At 33.0% G+C, this 18590-nt stretch overlaps 1 protein-coding gene across 1 annotated transcript in view; it reads right to left on the bottom strand.

Annotated features, from left to right (window-relative positions):
* CACNA2D3 (calcium voltage-gated channel auxiliary subunit alpha2delta 3) overlaps positions 1 to 18590 on the bottom strand; it is a 498676-nt gene that overhangs the window by 222801 nt on the left and 257285 nt on the right. The window contains exons 10-11 of the mRNA XM_065687615.1: positions 12444 to 12533; positions 7942 to 8055 (exon numbers count right to left, since the gene is read on the bottom strand). Of these exons, the coding sequence (XP_065543687.1) occupies positions 7942 to 8055; positions 12444 to 12533 (204 nt within the window). The remainder of the gene's footprint in view (positions 1 to 7941; positions 8056 to 12443; positions 12534 to 18590) is intronic.

The raw sequence follows: 18590 nt of genomic DNA, 5'->3' as shown, positions 1-18590 counted from the left end.
TAGAACTTCAAATATCAGGTCAGGTTTTATTATGTTCATTTTGTGGATTAGTAAAGAGAATCCATAAGATATCAGGTTCTAATTATGATACTTACAATACTTTGGTCTCTTTTGTTACTAATGGCTTTCAGCCACATATTTCGGTGGTATGGAGTTTGCGCCAGATGCAAATAATGATTACTTGTAGTCATCTAGGCACGTTTTATGTACACATATTTTATCTTAAATTTTTGAACTCTTTATGTCTACATATACACTACATAAAAATTCATTTATTTTTAACAAGGAAAAGTAATTATATTTATGCTATTGATACTCATGAGTTCCCAAAAAGTACTTTGGACGATCTATTTCAGATTGTGGATTATTCTCCTTTTTGACTGCCCATTGTTTATAAGGTATTATGTATGACTCACAGTCAATTTACTTTTGTATCTAGTTCTGATTACATGACAAATATTACCAGTGAATGGCACTTTAGACTTACATTGATCCTGTGTATAAATGATCATCCCAACTAAAATTCTTAAAACATTCATAAAGCATTAGTCACTATACAACTCTAGCCAACCATATAACATTGTATATGAAAGGCAGTAATCCCTCTAACAATCCACATACACCCTGAGGATAAGATTGAATTACCCTTATCTTCACAAAAAAACATCTCCCATTTTGGGCTTTAGGCACTGAAGAAAAAGTTTCTTCATGGCAAATTAAATTGACTTTGGTCTAGAAAAGAATTCTTACCTACTTTTTGTATCACATTAAAGAAGACAAATAGACATACTAGTAACCAATTCGTAAATGGCAGTTCTGACAAAAAACAAAAAAAAAAATCATTAAATAGCAACCTATCTGCCTCTTTTTCTCTTTAAAAGGAAAAACTAATAATGCAGAAAAATGTCACCTTTTTTAAAAAATCCGCAACCTCACCCCTCCAGAAAAAAAAAAAAAAAAAAAAAAAAATGAAAAATTGCAGTTGTGTGTCAGGAAAGTAGAACTACAGCATTTCTGTAAGTTGTTTCTCTTTATACCCTATTCAAGAACTTTTGTTTGATCTCATACCTCATCTTTCACCATACTGCAGGGCTGCCTAGAAAGATAGGTAATTATTAATGAAAGTTACGCCATAGATTGAAAGGCCTATAACACGCCTGGACCTTCTTTTGTTCTTCAGATAACCAGTAATAAAGCAGACACTTTCAGTAGCAGTAATAACATCCACTTCTAAAGTACTGCAGTCTTTTTAGAGAAAAAAATCAATTTAATAACATCCAGACAACACTGTACCCAAGACATTCAATTTGCTGTACTAATGTTCCATTGCTGCCAACATCAGCAGGTTTCTAAGCTACAGGGCCTTGGTTAAAAATCTGCAAAAAGGTTTGTAACCTTGTGAATAGCAGACATGAAGATAAAGATGATTTGTCACTAATGCAATGTCGCAAAACAGCTACCCATTTTCTCATAGTCTTTCAGATAGTTTTCAGACAAAGGAAACAAAACCATGCATGTTTTCATCTTCCTTTGTTAAAGAAGAGGAAGGTAAGCATTCTTTTCTGTCTTAAGGCAAAATATAAATGTTTGGGGAATTTTACATATACCCAAAGCTCAGACTTTCATTTCATAAGACCAGTTGAAGCCAATAGATTGCTAGTCATATTTAAACTATATAGAATTTTAATTTTAAAAATAAAATGCTAAATTATTAAATACTTACTTCAAAGATCACTAATATAAATGAGTGGATTGAAATAAAGGTCTTTAGTGTCCAAGTGACCAGTAGTGACCATATAATTTCTTAAGTATTTAAAAAAGCTTAATGCCATCTAATACTAAAGGTACCATAAATACTGATCCTATAAAAGCATGCATTAAACTCCCACATAGCTAAGGAGTTATCAAGTGATTATTATTTTCTGCAAATGTATTATACTAGTATGAAATTAAATCTAAAACTAGCAAATTCTGAGGTGCTAATCTCTGGATTCAATTACAATTTTAAGTATTGTATATAGACACAGAGACCTTCCACACTGAAATTTTTCATGTAAAGCAGATGCAAAAGCACATATAAATACGTAAAAGTCATGGAACTATTTATCTTGTAATTTCAACAGTTCTGTTCAGACATAGGCAGCATTAGCTTTGGGTCTTTCTGCATCATAATTATTTAGCGGTAAGAAGAAAGATGCTATTGCAGTTATTCTTTATAGTCACCCTACCTGAAGTCTTAGCAATGACAGGAACCATCTTAAATCTCTGCCTTGTTCTTATAGTTCATATGCAGAAAGAATTTCTCTCCCATACAAAATGAACACTACCCAGAGCCTTCAGGACAGGAGACAGACAAATGAAGCTCTATTCTCTCTTACTTGGTCCAATAAGTAAAAGGCTGCAGAACAATGAACAAGGTAACTGAATGGGAAGGTAGTTTAAACTCATCATAAAAAAATACAAAAAAAAAGTAAGCAAGCCTGAATTCTAGAGTACATTCACCCTTCCTTCTTGCCACCAGTGGCAAAATACAGAAGACTTCTGGCCTGTCTAGCTGGATTTGATTCTAGAAAATTAGGACATTTTAGGTGGGATTTTGTTTTCCATTTCACTTTACTAAATAGTAAGGGGTTATTGCTTCCGGATTTGCAGATATCTACCATAGCATATAGCTAGTACAGATAATTATGAAAACAAGTGCTATTTAGGATCAAAGGACAAACCCAAACGGAACAATACAATTCAACTGATTCAATGATTCTTTTGCTTTCTTTTCCAGATTTTTCATGTGTTACAATATCACCACACAAAGAGATCGCAAGAATTCCTATATTGTATTATTTTCCTTTGCAATGTCACAACACACTGAGAATAGTCTTGCTATATCTAGAATGTCAAAATATGGTAAATATTATTTAAGTAGGTAATTTCTGTTCCAAAATTATTAATTTTCAATTAGTTACTAAAACAGCTTTCTACATAGAGCATGATACTGCTCAAAACTCTGACAATGTCTCTGATCTCACTGCAATTGAATTTTTAGATATGTTATAGCATTTCATCATCATTTACATGGTTAATCTTCTTGGAATTTCCATGAGATACTTCCTGGACTTTTCCAATACAGAGAAACTAAGACTGTGTTATTTAAGAAGAGACAATTAGTGGCATTACTTTCTGGGAGCAAACATGAAGGGCTACCTTTTCCTGTAGTCCATTTGCCTGCACCTCCTTTCTCCCCCCAATGATGTCTTTTTGTGCTTTTAAGTTAGAATAAGGAACCCAGTGAAATATGTGAGTGCAGTATTTTGCCTGGTTTCTGATGGTGCATTTGGATATAATAGTAGAAGCAATAATATACAGTAAAAACACGAATCTCTCTGTTCCAGCTGACATCAAAAAGATATTTTGAGACTTAAAGGCTTTCTCCTGAAACAGAATATCTAAGATGCAATTGTAAACAAACACCTCCTTGGTACTATTATTTTTAAATACTTATTTCTGCTACATGCTGAAAACCTGGGCTTTTATATGGCAGTGCAGATGGATTTAGTTTTACAGATTAATTGTTCTCTTTTTGGTACTTCATGTAGCAGAGCTGTCATGAATGAATTACGGAAACCTAAAAATAGTGAATTGTAAGTTCTGTGAATGAGTAAAACTATATAACTCTATAACGTGTGAGAACCTACCTCCTTAAGGTGCAAGATTGCATGCATAGACACATAAAAAATGAAAGAGACATTAACAATCAGACCCTTACTCATACAAATAAAAGTGTGTTATAAAAACAGCATCTACTAGATTTACACTTTAAGTAGCAGAAGGTATTAAGAAAACGGGAAATGTTTTAAGAATGGGGAAACATTGCGGGGAGGAAGGAGGTCTTTTGAGGCAGGGATTCATAACATACACAGTAAAATGAAAGTGTTCCTTCTTTCAAGCAAACAGTCCAGAAGATAATTTTAAATAGTCTTTAGATGGCCATAATTCTCTAGTTCATGCAAAAAAATCAGGCTGATATCGTTCCCAAAATCCTCAGTTACTAATTTAAGCCACTTTGGGGATTTAATTGGAGCCAAGTTATTCCATTTCAAAATTATTGCAACACAACTTATATTTAATACATTATCAGAAAGAAGCAGCCTTAAATCGTTGTCAGGCAGAATATATCTATAATGATATGTAATAACGTGTTCTTAACTCTCTTTACACAATACCTTTTTAAAAAAGACTTTCGCAAAGATACAGATAGCTTGAAAAAAGGAAGAAAATATGAATTGTCATTTACATGGTGACAATATGTTTTCACTCTCTGTTTTTAGAGATTGTCACAAACAAACCAGCAAAGCCTTTACAGTTATATGAAGAATTTGTTCCTTTCTATAAGAGAACAAAGTGTTCCTGCTGCAACTAATGATGATGCATTGAATATTATCTAAGATTAAACATAACTGAAATAGGTACTTTGCTGACTGTAACTGAGGTAAACAAACTTCAGAAACAGCCTTAATTAGAGCTATTACTTTGTCTATCACTGCTTACCACAAAGTCAAAATGGCACGAAAAATACAAATCATAAGAAAGATGACAAGGCAATGTACAGATTAATAGAGAACAAAAAACAAGGGAGAAGAAACTCTACTAAGAAGTTCAAAGGTGTGATTTATAAATATAAAATATGGTTTTGGAGAGAATAAAAATGGTGTAATGCAAAAGCAGGGAATCCTGAAAAGCACCACATGCATAATTTTCAGGCATGCTGACATTACAAATATGTGGAGCATTGTATTTTCAATAATTCCTTTCCAGTACAACAATTCCAACAAAGAACATTGAGAGCTCTAAAGCGTTAAAGCATACATATGGAAACCTTTAACATTTTTTGTACTGAAACATTTGAAGCTGAAAAGAGGACAAACTGATTTGATCTTTTTTCTACATATTTTCAAGTATACAATTTTAAAGACTTTATAATATATTAAATATTTTAGAAGAGTTGCTTGGAATATTGTGCATTAAGTACAAGCTATTCCTTAAACACTATGCCCTTGCTAAACAAGGTAGGATTCTTCCTGCTAGGCCTTTGCAGCAGTATACCCAAACGGGAACCTGTCCTGCTGCTTATTGCAACAGCTGTGCTAAGTATTGTCATCTCAGATATAGCTGTTGATTTCCACGTGAAAGATACGTAGGTTTTGTGAAAACACTCAGCTGTTTCAGAGAATTCTTTCCTTACTGATGATCGTTTCCCCACGGTCTCTTTCTATTTTTAAGAGAGGAACTAACTTCATAGTATAAGAAAATACAAGACATCAGGGGCACATCCTTTTGAGAAATTCTGTAATGTTCTTAGGCATCAGTGTTTGGGAAAGCAAAATGTTCTCATGGAACAGTTGAGGACTTCAATATCCCATTGAATAAAGCATGGAAGACTGGCCACAAGATTAAAATTATTTCTTTTTTTTTTTTTTACTTTTAAGACTCCTTTCCAGTACAACAAGGTAAGTTAGATGTACACAGAACAGAGCTAATGGTAGCCTACAAAGCCACTCAGTCATATCAAAACTGGAAAGGACAAAAAATTAGTGGAATCAGGGATGTGCCAGGAATACTTACTGAAATTCCAAAGATAAATCAAATTCCTCATAGCCTCTATTTAATATGTTTAAATTTATATATTGCTTAATGAAAATTCTTCACGCATCATGTGACCACAAAAATTTAGAATCATTACAAGACTTAATTGACTAAAATATTAAGAATAAATATTGAAGCCTACAGCTGAAATTAACACTTCCCAGGCCATTTCTATAGGGCTAAAGTGTATGCAAACATCGGGGTGGGGGGGAGGGGGAAGTTTGTTGTTTGTATACCTTTGTGATCTGAAGTAGATGATAGTAAAATAATGATTTCACACTCAGGTTATAGTTGTCTTGTTTCTCTCAGAAAACATTCAGAAATAAGTGTGAATACAAAAAAAGGATTTAAAAGATATACTGAAACTGTATTACTATCAGGCATTTAAATGAGGACAGACAGGTGATAAAAGACTTAAGCTATATTATATTAAGTAATTACACTAATTTACTTAGGAAGAAAAACACAACACATGACCCGTCTGATAAAAACAGATTCCATTTTTGAATATTTAAAGAGCTAGAAACCAAACCACACTTCAAGTATGTTACTGTTTCCAGAATTATTCAGCAATTTCAGTAGTCGAATGTATTTTATAAAGCCTAAGCTTTCAAAATGTCTAATTAATCAACAGAAAAATCAATAAAAGCTTAACCCTGGAGAATCACCCATCTTCAACAGTAAATGCAGAATAAGAAAAGGAAGGAGATATTTTCATGTAAATAGTGTCAGTGAAAAACACTGAAGTAGGAGACAAGATTAAAGGTGATATTCTGCTTGTAAATAGCTGACCACCACATTTCAAGGAAGTACTTGTATGTCACAGAGTAGGAGCAAATATTTCTGTTTTATTTCAGCAATATTGCTGAATATTGAGATGTGACCTAATGAAGTACAATAAATACCAAAATGAACAAATGCTGATATTCAATGGAACGTCCTTCATACTATATACTTATACATCTTAACACATTAATTACATATCGATCTTCCTCAACCCTTCCACTACGCAAAGTCTAGCTTCAAGTCACATGAGAAGTACTACAGGTCTCCTCAGAATATTTGCAAATACCAATGTATCCTTACATTTTTTTAAAGATAACAGACTTCCTGGCATGTCCTGGTAAAAATCACAAAAACTATGAGCTTTCTTCTTTTAGAGAACCATGTTACACAAAAAGGAGCAAGCAAGCTATCTGAAGAAAAAAATAGATCTTCATATTGCTGTTAGTTATTACTCTACATTATCTGAATAAAAACCTCTTAACTAACAAAGTAGAATAGATCTATGTTATTTTTACTACATGAAATTACAGTAATTGACAAAATTTCAAAAGATCAGTTAAAAAAAATCACCAATTTCCCATTTTTTTCTTGCTCACTGATTGCTAATAGATGAGGTTTAGTTCAGGTAAACAAGAAAAGGGAGAAGAGAAAACAAATGTAATGTTATAAATGAGAGAAATGTGCCTAAGACTAAAAATCAAAACTACTACTTCCATAGAATAGTAAAACTCCATGCAACACACTCATATCAATCAGTTACTTGCTCATGTTGAACTGAGTGAGGTTGTTGCTTCTACAGGCAGGTCTCAAACTACGAAAACAGCCTAGAACAGTCCCAAAACTTGCTTTAATAGAAGATTAAAAGTATAGAAAGAAAATATTTCACATCCACACATAAGGCCTACTAGGGCTTTCTCACCAGAGAATTTTCAAGGCATTTTTGCACTACTGTATAATATCAATGTGTTATATAACAAGGTAATTTAATTCTGGGGAAATTACTTCTTGCTGATTGATAGAACCAAATAAATGTTTAATAAAATCTCTCCAAATGCACACTCTACCCCTCACTTTGACAAATATAGAAATTAAAAATACTGAGAAGGATCAAATGCAGCACATCTAGCCATAGAAAATCATTCACTGTCCTCCAAACTTACCCCTCTTTAGCGTCAAAAAGCCACTGAATTATTAATGAGTATTTTTGGAGAAAGAAAAGGTTTTTTTCATGTTTAATGACATCTTGCAGGGGAATCATTATATAATGGCCAAAAATGTACCCTGGAGGGAAATGTTTCCTTAATATCTTATTATCCTAAATTCATTACTACAGTAAAATGCCATCTCTATCCTCCAGTGATATCACATAAACATCATTTCTGTCATTAGCAAAACATCCAGTTATCAAAAATCACTTCTAGATGATTAGAAAGACTCTTACTGACTTTTCAAGAGGCATAAACTTTATACGGATATGAAGCTTTGGGTTCTCTATCAAGTAGAGGTGCCACTTACTTTTCTGTCTGGCCAATTATATTTTGCAAATATTGTATCATACGTGTCCACAGCTCCATCAGTAATCAACATTATGGCTTGGCTGCAAATACTTCCTTGTCCTGTGTGATTGAACTGTGAAAAGAAACAATCTTTTAGTTACAGCACATTCCTGTTAGGTGAAGATATATGGGATTACTGTGGATAAACATGGATCTTGTCAAATGTTGTTCTTCTACCATGATTAGAAGTAGGAGAAAAAGTCTGAGGTTGAAAACATTTTGTCATAGATATTATGTTCTTACACAACTGAAGTTACAAATCAGTAACAGAATAGTGATTTGTTATGTATCTCCATTTTATCAACTTGAAAAATGAAAAATATACACAAAATACAGTACTTCCCAAAATTAAAAGTGTATTCCTCTGGTTTAGATGCATGATTTATATTGATGTATCTACGTAAGTTTTGCTTTGATTTAAATATAATTTTAAGAGAACAAATAGAAGAAATGAATGATGGACAATTTTACTGCAAAATACAGAAGATATACTACTTATACAGAGGCATATGACTATTCATCTGGCATTCATATTCAGTCAGGATTACATTCCATATGTTATTTTTCCTAAAATGTTTATCTGGGAGAATCAAGTTCATATTTATATATTCTCAGATTCTCCTATTACACAAAATGAATACACATAAGTAATTGAAGCTGCTGAACAGCAGTACTTGAGCACAGGTACTTAGGCAGCAATCAACATATCCTTTAGAGTATATAAAAAAAGTTTCATTGTTACACAAAAGGGATTTTCTCCTGGTCAAATTGGACTGAGTCATAAAATAAACTTTGATCTTTTGATTCTGGAATTGGTGCCTTAATTTTGAATCCATGTGTCTCTGTATAGCAGAATAGGTTCTTACTTGTCCATTCATGATTTTATATAGTCAAGGAACTTAGAAACATCCAGCTTTTTGCAAAAGAAAAGCAAAGTTGGGAAATAATTTGATTTTTAATTGCTCTGCATGAACACTAAGAAAAAGCTGCAAAAAGATCAATAAATTGGGGCATTTCACACAACTCTTTACAGACTGGGCTACCATTTGAACTCAAGCTAATGAATGAACAATCTCCTTTTGTACTCTTCTGATGTTCCTAGTTTTCAGGTACACTACTAACTTTGAGACCAGACAAGGCCTCATCCTATTGCCTTTCTCTTGGTATTAAGAAAGCCAAGTTCCCCCTCACCAGATGACCTGTAATGAACCCCACCCTAAAAAGGGTTGTCTCAACTTGAGAAGCAGTATTTAAGCTTAAAGGTGAATTACCTTGCAGTGACTCTACCTGCTTCTGGATTAAAAAAAAATAAAGAAATAATTTGGAGTATTCTAGTTTGATTTGGGCTAGCAACTGCTCTGTCTTTAAGCTTTCTACTGACTACTCACCCTTATACATTTGCTGTTCTGAAAACTCTAAAAGCCTTTTCTCTAGAAAAAGTTCTTGACTTCTAAAAATGTCACCTCTGTAGTCATGCCTGCAGTTAGGAAAGGGAATGGATGGTAGGTTCCAACAGTGCTTTGTCACCTTTTCTTGTGCCTTCACATTTCTATATCTGAGTCATCACATCCATAAATGTCATTCAACGATTACTTCTACCATCTGCACCTCTCCTCCAGATCAGCTTCCTTTTGATCAAACAGAAATATCAGCAACCAGTAACAGAAACATGCTACTTACAGGGAAAGTAATGTGAGTTCACAGTCTTAGCTATATTCTGGTCACTGCCTGTGTGAAAACTCATCTGTGATACCTGCAAGACAGTCTAGCCTTCAAATTCTTCAGTCATGACAGTTTCTCCAATCTTAAACCAGAATCAAAATTGTTCAAGTGGGATTCCTTCATTAAGAACTTAGATACAATATTCTCTCATAAAGACAAATTTACTTTGTAGAGTGATATATTCTGTATATGGACAACATATTTTAATATACCTTGTCTCTTTCAAAGGGAAACAAAAGAAGGGGGAATGCCTCCATATCTTTATTTTAAAACATCACACTGTATGCACCTGCATTATTCTGCAGTTATTTGTTTGAATATTTTGAAGAATGATATTAAAATCAAAAGCTTTCATGAGTAATATCTTCTCATATTTGTCTAGAACTTTAATTTTATTGAATAGCAAGAGTGATGAAAGTGTTTTCCATAATAATAACAATGACAAGGGCCTTATGATGAACTACAATTAACTCAGTGATTCATCAGTTAGCAGCAAAAATTTCAATGCATCCTGACATTTACAGCATTTGGTTGTGATTAACAGTCTTTGAAATGTCACAGAATTTTATTTAATTGGCTATGATTTTTTTTAAAGGTAATCACTGCAAAGACTGCATTTGTCACTAAAAGAGATAATTGCAGTTGTCACATGGCATAGTAGGTGCATAACTACTGTACCAAGCACTTCTATATTCTTAGGCTGCATAATGAACACTGCATATATTGATGATTGGGAAAAATTTGGAAGCGGATTTTTAAACTTGCTTTTCAAATATATCAGTATCAACCATCGTCAAGTCTTAACAACCTAGGCAAATACTGAAGGGTAATTGCATGGCAAAATTAACTAAGTTTAATGAATATAACCCCTGAACCATTTTAAATCCAGCCAGAATATTAATAGACTATGTGTAACACAAAGCCTTTTCATTTTTTCCTCCTCCTCCCCCACCTCCTCTTTTTTTGTTTTTAATGTAGACAAGACATCCATAGCTAACCTATAATTCATAAGAATAAATTTCTGGCACATAAAGGTCACATCACGTAGGTTAAGTGGAAAATGGTTAGCTGTACTTTTTTAAGTAGCTTTTTCTCTGGCCTAGGCTGCTTAATAGAAGCTCCTAGAGACTTTGCTGACATGCCTGTATAAAATGGAAAAGATTTTTATGCTGTCAATTCTGGAAGTATATATGGAAAAAGGCTTGAAGCTATCACACTGCTTTTTATTAAAAACAAAACAAAAAAAAAACAGAAACAAACAAACAACATAAAGTTATTACTCCACCTTGAATAGATCTGAACATATATGTAGCATGATCCATCATGACCCTACAGATCAAAAAAGACTTATTCAACAGAGGTACAGTTCAGTACACGGGATGTCAGTTCCTTTTACTCCCGAAACTATCAGTTTATCTAATGAGATTTTTTTTCATACCATCATTATAACTTCAGCTGCCTCACTGATTTTAAAAGCAAGCAGAAAAATCTAATCTCAGATGGTCTTGATCACTGTCTGAAATGTTGGGTTTTTTTCTAGTTTACACAGATTTGGAAGACTAGTTGAAAAGGAAAGGCATGAGGAGAGTACTACCACACTAGCTAGTGTTTTCATTCATAATATCATGAGAAATATTTGATGGTGCATTTTATTTTCATTGGTTTGCTCCCTTGTACTCCTTTACATTACTACTGTTGTTCACTTTTCTCCTTTCTTTCCTTGCTTGTTCCAATATACCTTCCCAAGAAAGTGTATAGTCAGCTGTATCAAAATATTGCTAAGATTGTTCTTTCCTGGAATAAACATATAGCATGAAAATATATGTTACTTTGGAACAAATGACAAAAAATCTCTCTGAAATATGCTACATAAAATCACTTTATGATAACCACAAAGACTGATGTGATTATTGTGAGGAAAAGCTTTTCAGGCAAAGACAATGGATCTGATTTTAATTAAAATATCCTTTCGTGGACAGCTAAGAACGATACGCTGATTTCATTTGGAGTTTGGGATGGAAACTAGATGCCCTGAACTAGATTACCTCCATGATCATGATGTTTATCTTCTAGAGACTGCATTCCTGTTTATAGACATTATTCCCAGGAATGTTATTGGAAAGTTAGCCTCATGTTTTTGGCAGACATATAGTTAAAATAATATTAATACCTCTGAACTGGTTACACAAAGTTTTACATTTCTCCCTCTATCTTAAAGTATTACAGAAGTGTAAGTGTTCACATAAATTATTTTAGATACACTATAAGACATGTTAATTGTCATGCCAAAAGTCAAACTAGTAAAAAATAAATTCATTACTAATAACAGTGGGTATTCACAAAATGTTTATGCATATAGAAATTCCTGTCATTCCTAAAATGTTAGCTCTTCCAAAGAAAAAAAAAAATCTAAACCATGAAATTTTCATGTTACCCTAGTTTTCTAACATCTAGAACAGTTACTGAAATAAAACTTATTTCAATGTACACATGCATGTGTAGGTGTATACTGTAAATATAGACACAAAATAAATTAACATAAAATGTATACATATAAAAATGTAAATTTATCTTTCACCACACAGATTACATAGAATTATCTATAGATAATATTGTACTATCATCACATTTTTGAGTGAGTTTAATTGATGAAGATTAATATAAGATTTAAGATTGCCAGTAATAGCTAAACAGCAAAAAAAGGTGTCAGCAGCATAAATCTGAAAAGCATTAACTTACTTCATTGAGCATGTTGAAAGCTTCATTTAAAGCAATGTCCAGCATTCCAATTCCTTTTGCAAAAAGTTTGTCAAGGTGTTCCCTGAAATGCTGAAACATGAACAAGAAAGTTTTATTTGTCTGTTTATTGTTACAACACACATGTTAATATCAACAGTTAAGGATTTCTGAATTCTTCTTTAGACCTACTTCTTAAGCTTAAATGACTGCATGCACTAATTCATAAGTCAAAGTAATTATTGGATAATCTTTTGACTTTTATGAAGTCACAGTAACCTGAAGATGTGTTAGAACAATAATAATGCAAAGGTATAGCAAGGTATGTTTTTAGCTACTTACTCAATCAAATAGTTTTCTTTTTTTTTTTTTTTTTTTGTTTGTTTGTATTTCTATTTAGGGATATCCATATCTTCTTTTCACTTCACATAGTAACTTCTACATTATTTCTAACTATTCAGCTTTGAGGTTTGATTAACTAGCAGATCCTGAAAAATAATCCTTCCTGAAATTTAGCACTGAGATTCTACTTTTTGTTATGGTATCTCCCTAACAGATGGTAAAACCTCATAATTAGGCAACTGTAGTTTAAATGCAGTTTATCAAGTCAATATAATACTCAGACTGATAAAGAACTACTCTTCATGAGATGATAGGGCTAATCATTTGGTAGCAATATGTGACTATCTTCATTTTATGTTGTAGCTGTACTTAAATGGCTCATCAATTATGTACTGCCAACATTGCTGGCCAGGAGCATTGGCAAAATTTTATAACAAGCAGTTCTTAGAGGTTATAAAGTCAGAATTAATACTATATTTTCCTCTTTCTAAACACACGCTATTTCTCCAGATATGTCAGAATTTTGACAAATTTCACAAATTCCGTACTCAACAAAAGTGTAACCCAATATATCAGATTTACATTAAATTGCAATTTTTTAGAGAAAATGTAAACTATAAAGAGTTAAGTAGCGCATTTTTAAAACAATGTTAGCAATACTTTCCAAAAATATAATTTTCAGAGGAGAAAAATTCCCTTAGCTTTATAAGAAGCAGCAATATATCATTAAAAACAGTAACAGGAACCATGCTATCCATAAAGAGATTCTCTATGCAACATCAACAAACAGCAGTATATTGGAAGGCAGAGAAGTTTTTATTTCATTTTTAAATTTCAGTAAGATGAAACAGGAAAATTTACATCCTAGCCTCTAGGCAACACTGAAGTCACAAAAAAAGGGCTGCTTTTTCAAAACAATTACTTCATAGTGACCTAGTAAATGTGGTTCATTGCAGCTTAATACTTGGAACAGCCAAAAGGCACAGTCTTGTATGTCTCAATAAACAGAGGTAGCATAAATGTCTATATGGCTACACTGCAAAATGGTTCTTTTTTTCCCCAACTTAAACATAGCTAACTTAAGTAAATACTAATCGGTATCTCCATAAGTACTGGCAATTGCTGTTTTAAATACATTTTAAAATATAATAATGTATTTGTAAGAAGAAAATGAAACACATGTGGAGGGAAATAGCAAGGAAGGCAGTGCATTTGTGAAGCATTTTTCAGTTTCCACAACTGCATAAAACAGTTACTTCAACAGGTTATTAAGAGATGAAAAATTCTATTTATCAGCTTATTGGTATTAAAGCATTATTATAAGCATTGTATTAGTATATATATAAGTATTGTAGAATTGAAATACTACTGTCCCAGTGCCTCTCATGTTGATAACAAGTAATAAAGAAAAGAATGAATAAAAAATACCCATATATTCAAAAATGCATTGATCTATTACTATTCTGGATGCAATTTGTCATTTCAATGTATCTTTGCAATTTAGGTCCAAACTGAACAAAAGCCACATAAGCATATTCTTCACTTGAACTAATGTGGCCTGGAAATTGAGTGGCAGTGCAAAGATGGGAGTTTCCCAGACAATAGTTACTTCATCAGCTGTGAGCAGCACACTGCAGCATGCTTTCCATAGCTATTTCAAAATACAATAACTGACTAACAGGAAGATTCAGAGCATACCGACTTCAGTACTCAGGGTGACTTTAATACACACTGCCATCAGGCCATATACAGAATTAACGTCAGCACAAGACTGTTACAGTCATCAAAGCTTTTCAGAAACTCAGAAAATATAACTGTTTTTCATGAAATATGTAGAATTCATATGAATTTAAAATTGTTCATTGGGATTCTTCACAACCTAAAATACATCATGTTTATAAAATTCTCCAGGAAACATCTTAGCTAAAACAGTTCTACATACAGCTGATATTTCTTAAAATTGTTGTTAACATTTAAAAATAAGAAAAACAAGCAGTTTACTATTGTTTCAGCAATATCAAAAATTATTTCATAACATCATTGTTGTGTTGACCAGACATTTTGAAGCTGCTGAAAGCCTTATGCTCATAGCCCATCTCTCCCAAATACATGGAACTAATGTTAGTTTAGAGTTATCACAGAAGCTTCCCCTAATACAGGGATTTCACCCCGAAACAGAGTTCTCTGAAAATTGATCAAGCCAAAATTTGTACTGGAAAGAAGTTTCTAATCTTACCTTTTCATAAATCAGATATGCTTAAATAAATATTTAATACAAATCTTTTCCCTTTGGAATGCATTACTGCTTCATAATTTAACTAGAATTATTTTTGGTATTAAAAAACACAGTAGTTTATAAAATCTCTGATATTTGAGAAACAAGCACTGTGGAATATTTTCTACAATGAATATACATTATCAACTATGAACATACAGCATAAAGAAATTACCAAAAATTACTAGTAAATGGTATTATCTCTAGTGTAGAATACAGTTTACATGATCTGCCAGGAGAACAAATATTTTCTCTTGCCAGAGCCATATATACACAAGTTCTGAAAATTATACTATTGATATATGAAGAAACATAAGTGACATTTGTTTGATTCAAACTATTTAAAGTGTTAAAAATTTATTTCATGCACTATGAATTTTAACAAATTAGTGTTTTCTGCCTACAGGCTTCAGAGTGAACAGATGCTACAAGGTGATTCTGCGAAACGGTTAAATAATTAAAATGCATGCGTGGTTTGGTGTTTGTTTGTCTGGAGGAGGTTTATGGGGTTTTTAATTTGTTTTTTAAATCAAGTCTATTTTCAATCTTGTCTTTGGTTTTTTTTTGAGAATTTCAGCACTTTGTATGTCTACTAGAAAAATCACATACCAACATGTAAATTTCTTTGTTTCCCTTTTTATCATACCAGATGCCTTGGATGTGTGGCATTAACTGGAACCATGCCAAAGAAATCATGATTAATTTTAAAGGCAACACAAAGAATAGCTTCCTCAGACTGTTCACTTTACATGTAACTGAGATGGTTTATTATTCAACAATAAAAATGTACTCTTGCACTTCCTCAGAGACTGTTTGCTTTTTCTTTACCCTCTTGAAGAGTGGTACCTTATTTTGTCTGAAAGGGCACACTATTAATACAACTATAATCTGTGATGATGCCAGTTTAAGGCAAATTTATAAGAAAAAAATCCAAATCTCCAAACACTCACTTTTTCTTATTTCACATTTCTAGTCAGTACAGCCATGCCCTGCCAGTTGTGCTATAGCGCCTTCCTTGTTAATGGAAAAGACATTTTTAAAAGCATTGTATTCTTGCATATGAGAAATCCAAAGTTTCAAACTAGTGTGTCCAACTTCCACTGAATAAACTCGTCCCTTACAAAAGCACTGCAAAACAGAAAAGTATATTTCAGCCCTTCTAGTAGTGAAAATCTTTCAGGGCAGAACCTTAAGCAATGAAACATCCATTTAAAGAAAAATGAATTTTGGAATTAAAGAAAAGTGAGTTTGGAATGAGGTAACAGAGACTCGAATTCTACTTTCAATAACTCTCAGAAACCCAACAGATCCCAGAAAGCAGGAGTCCCCTGCTTTTAATGAGTCAAAAAGTATTTTTTAATCTTTACATCTTAGATAGCTCCTTTTATTAAACTGCATAAGAAATAATATTGGTTCATCTCAGCTTCTCTTTATTGTCCTATTGGAGCCCTTATAGATTAATAGCTGAATTTTCTCGAGTTTAAACAGGATAGCTATCCAACTGTGTGCAAAAACATCCACATGCAATCGTATGCCTAATTTCCATGTGCAATTACCAAAATGTGCGATATCTAATTGTGGACTCAAATACCTAATTGACATGCATAATCTTGGTAATTCTGAATGCAAATTAAGCACACAATTAAGACAATCAATTTCTGATGTCTGATTACAAAATTATAGGCCCAGAGCTCTACAGGAGTAGTTGTGTCTTATTACAGTGAGGAAGCATAGATGTGTTCAGTTGTGGAGGTATCCATGATCCATTTGGAAGCGGATGAAAAACATGAGCTGAAGAGAGTGAGGATACAATTCCACTTGTGCATGTCAGCTAGGACAAGGTCTGTGCATGTATCTATATGGTTTCAAAAACCACAACATCAGCAACACATACACTTGGTCCTGTATGCTTGCATGCTGCTAATTTTGTTTGTTTATAAACACTATCCGCTGACAAAACCAGAAAGTCACAGCCATCCTAGCATCTGATAATATAGTCCCTGTGTGTAAATCAAAAAGAATCTCTGCTTTCCTTTTAAAACTGTATAAAGTTTGTTAGAACCCTCTAAATCAGAGGCAAACCAACAAATATATTTGACGGCCCTCGAATCAGGAAATGGGTTCTTGTCCTAGGTATAGCTACAAATATGCCTATTTGAAGAACAACAGGGTATACTCACACTATTGTTCCAGATAATATTTACATGCCCATTTCTGCTTCAGGTGGCCTAATTTGGTTTGGACCAGAAATTAAATGAGGAGGAGCATAAAACGATTTTTTAAGGTTCTTCATATTCTATGCTTCACAGAACAGTTATACAGAATATTAAAATCACACCACTGTTGCATTTGGCTTTGACATAACTAAACAAGATGATAAATTTATAACCATTTATTATACTTGAACTTAGAGTTTCTCCTTAATGAGATTATTGAAAGTGGTACACTCAGGCTTTTCTAGCCTCAAAGCTTAATCAACAATTATAGGAACTTTGGACCATACTTAGATGATTACATTAAATTTTCAGACTTCAGGCATTAGGATAAAATATTCTGGCAAAACATTATAGTGAGCTGTATTTTTTTCAAACTCTTACTTTTGACTTATAAGGGTTTAATAACTAATAAATTTAAGTAATCCAAGTAATTTATTTCAACAAATCTACAAATCTGTGCTTAGGAGGTAATGTATGTCTTTGCAAAGATTCAGAGCAATTTTTCATTATTTGGAGCATAGAAGAATATAGGGACATAGAGCGGGCTATCTGAATACAGGCAAGAATAAGATGTTCTTTTCCTAGTTTTAGGACACTGCAGGCAATTTAAAAAGTTTTCTGAGATGAAGGCCAGAATACTGAAAACCCGATTTTTCTCCTTTATGGCCGAAGCTCCCACTTCTGTGTCAAAACGACACACTGGTTTATCTAGCCCAATTTAGTAATTTGAAGGCATTTCTAGCATCTCTTTTTACTGGTCTCTCATTATACAGGCTATTCTAATGGCTTCACAGGGTTTATCCTCCAAGATTATAAAAGCTGACTTCTATTTATAATCACAAGACATGAATTTTTTACATCCTGGAAGTGAACAGAACATGGTCACACTCCTAACAAACAAGAAAGGAGAAGAAAAAAGTATGCTGTCTTCATCTGACAACTGAGGAAACAAACCCATCTGAAAGCAAGTAATCATGTATTAAAGCAGAGAACTGAGTTCCAATTCTCAAATGTCAGGTAAGTGCTGTAACAGCCATGCAATCTCAGACATATACAAATAAGAGCAGACAAGCTGGCAGCTAATCATTAATCATTATCGCTGGCATAATAATAATCCTAATCAGCTGGCAGATAATCATTGATATCTCACACTCATGTTTCATTATAGCTTCTTTTTACCATAGCAATCACAGAATTTCACTGATGGATTTTTCCCTAGCATCGTGACAAAGCTAATCACAATGGGAGTGTGCTTGGCTCAAGTTTTAATTAGCACACAAGATTTCACAAGCTGCTTTAACACATCTTAACATGAGG

This window comes from Lathamus discolor, chromosome 7 (genome assembly GCF_037157495.1).
Source record: "Lathamus discolor isolate bLatDis1 chromosome 7, bLatDis1.hap1, whole genome shotgun sequence".
Lineage (NCBI taxonomy): Eukaryota > Metazoa > Chordata > Aves > Psittaciformes > Psittacidae > Lathamus > Lathamus discolor.
This window is presented reverse-complemented; position numbering and strand designations above follow the sequence as displayed.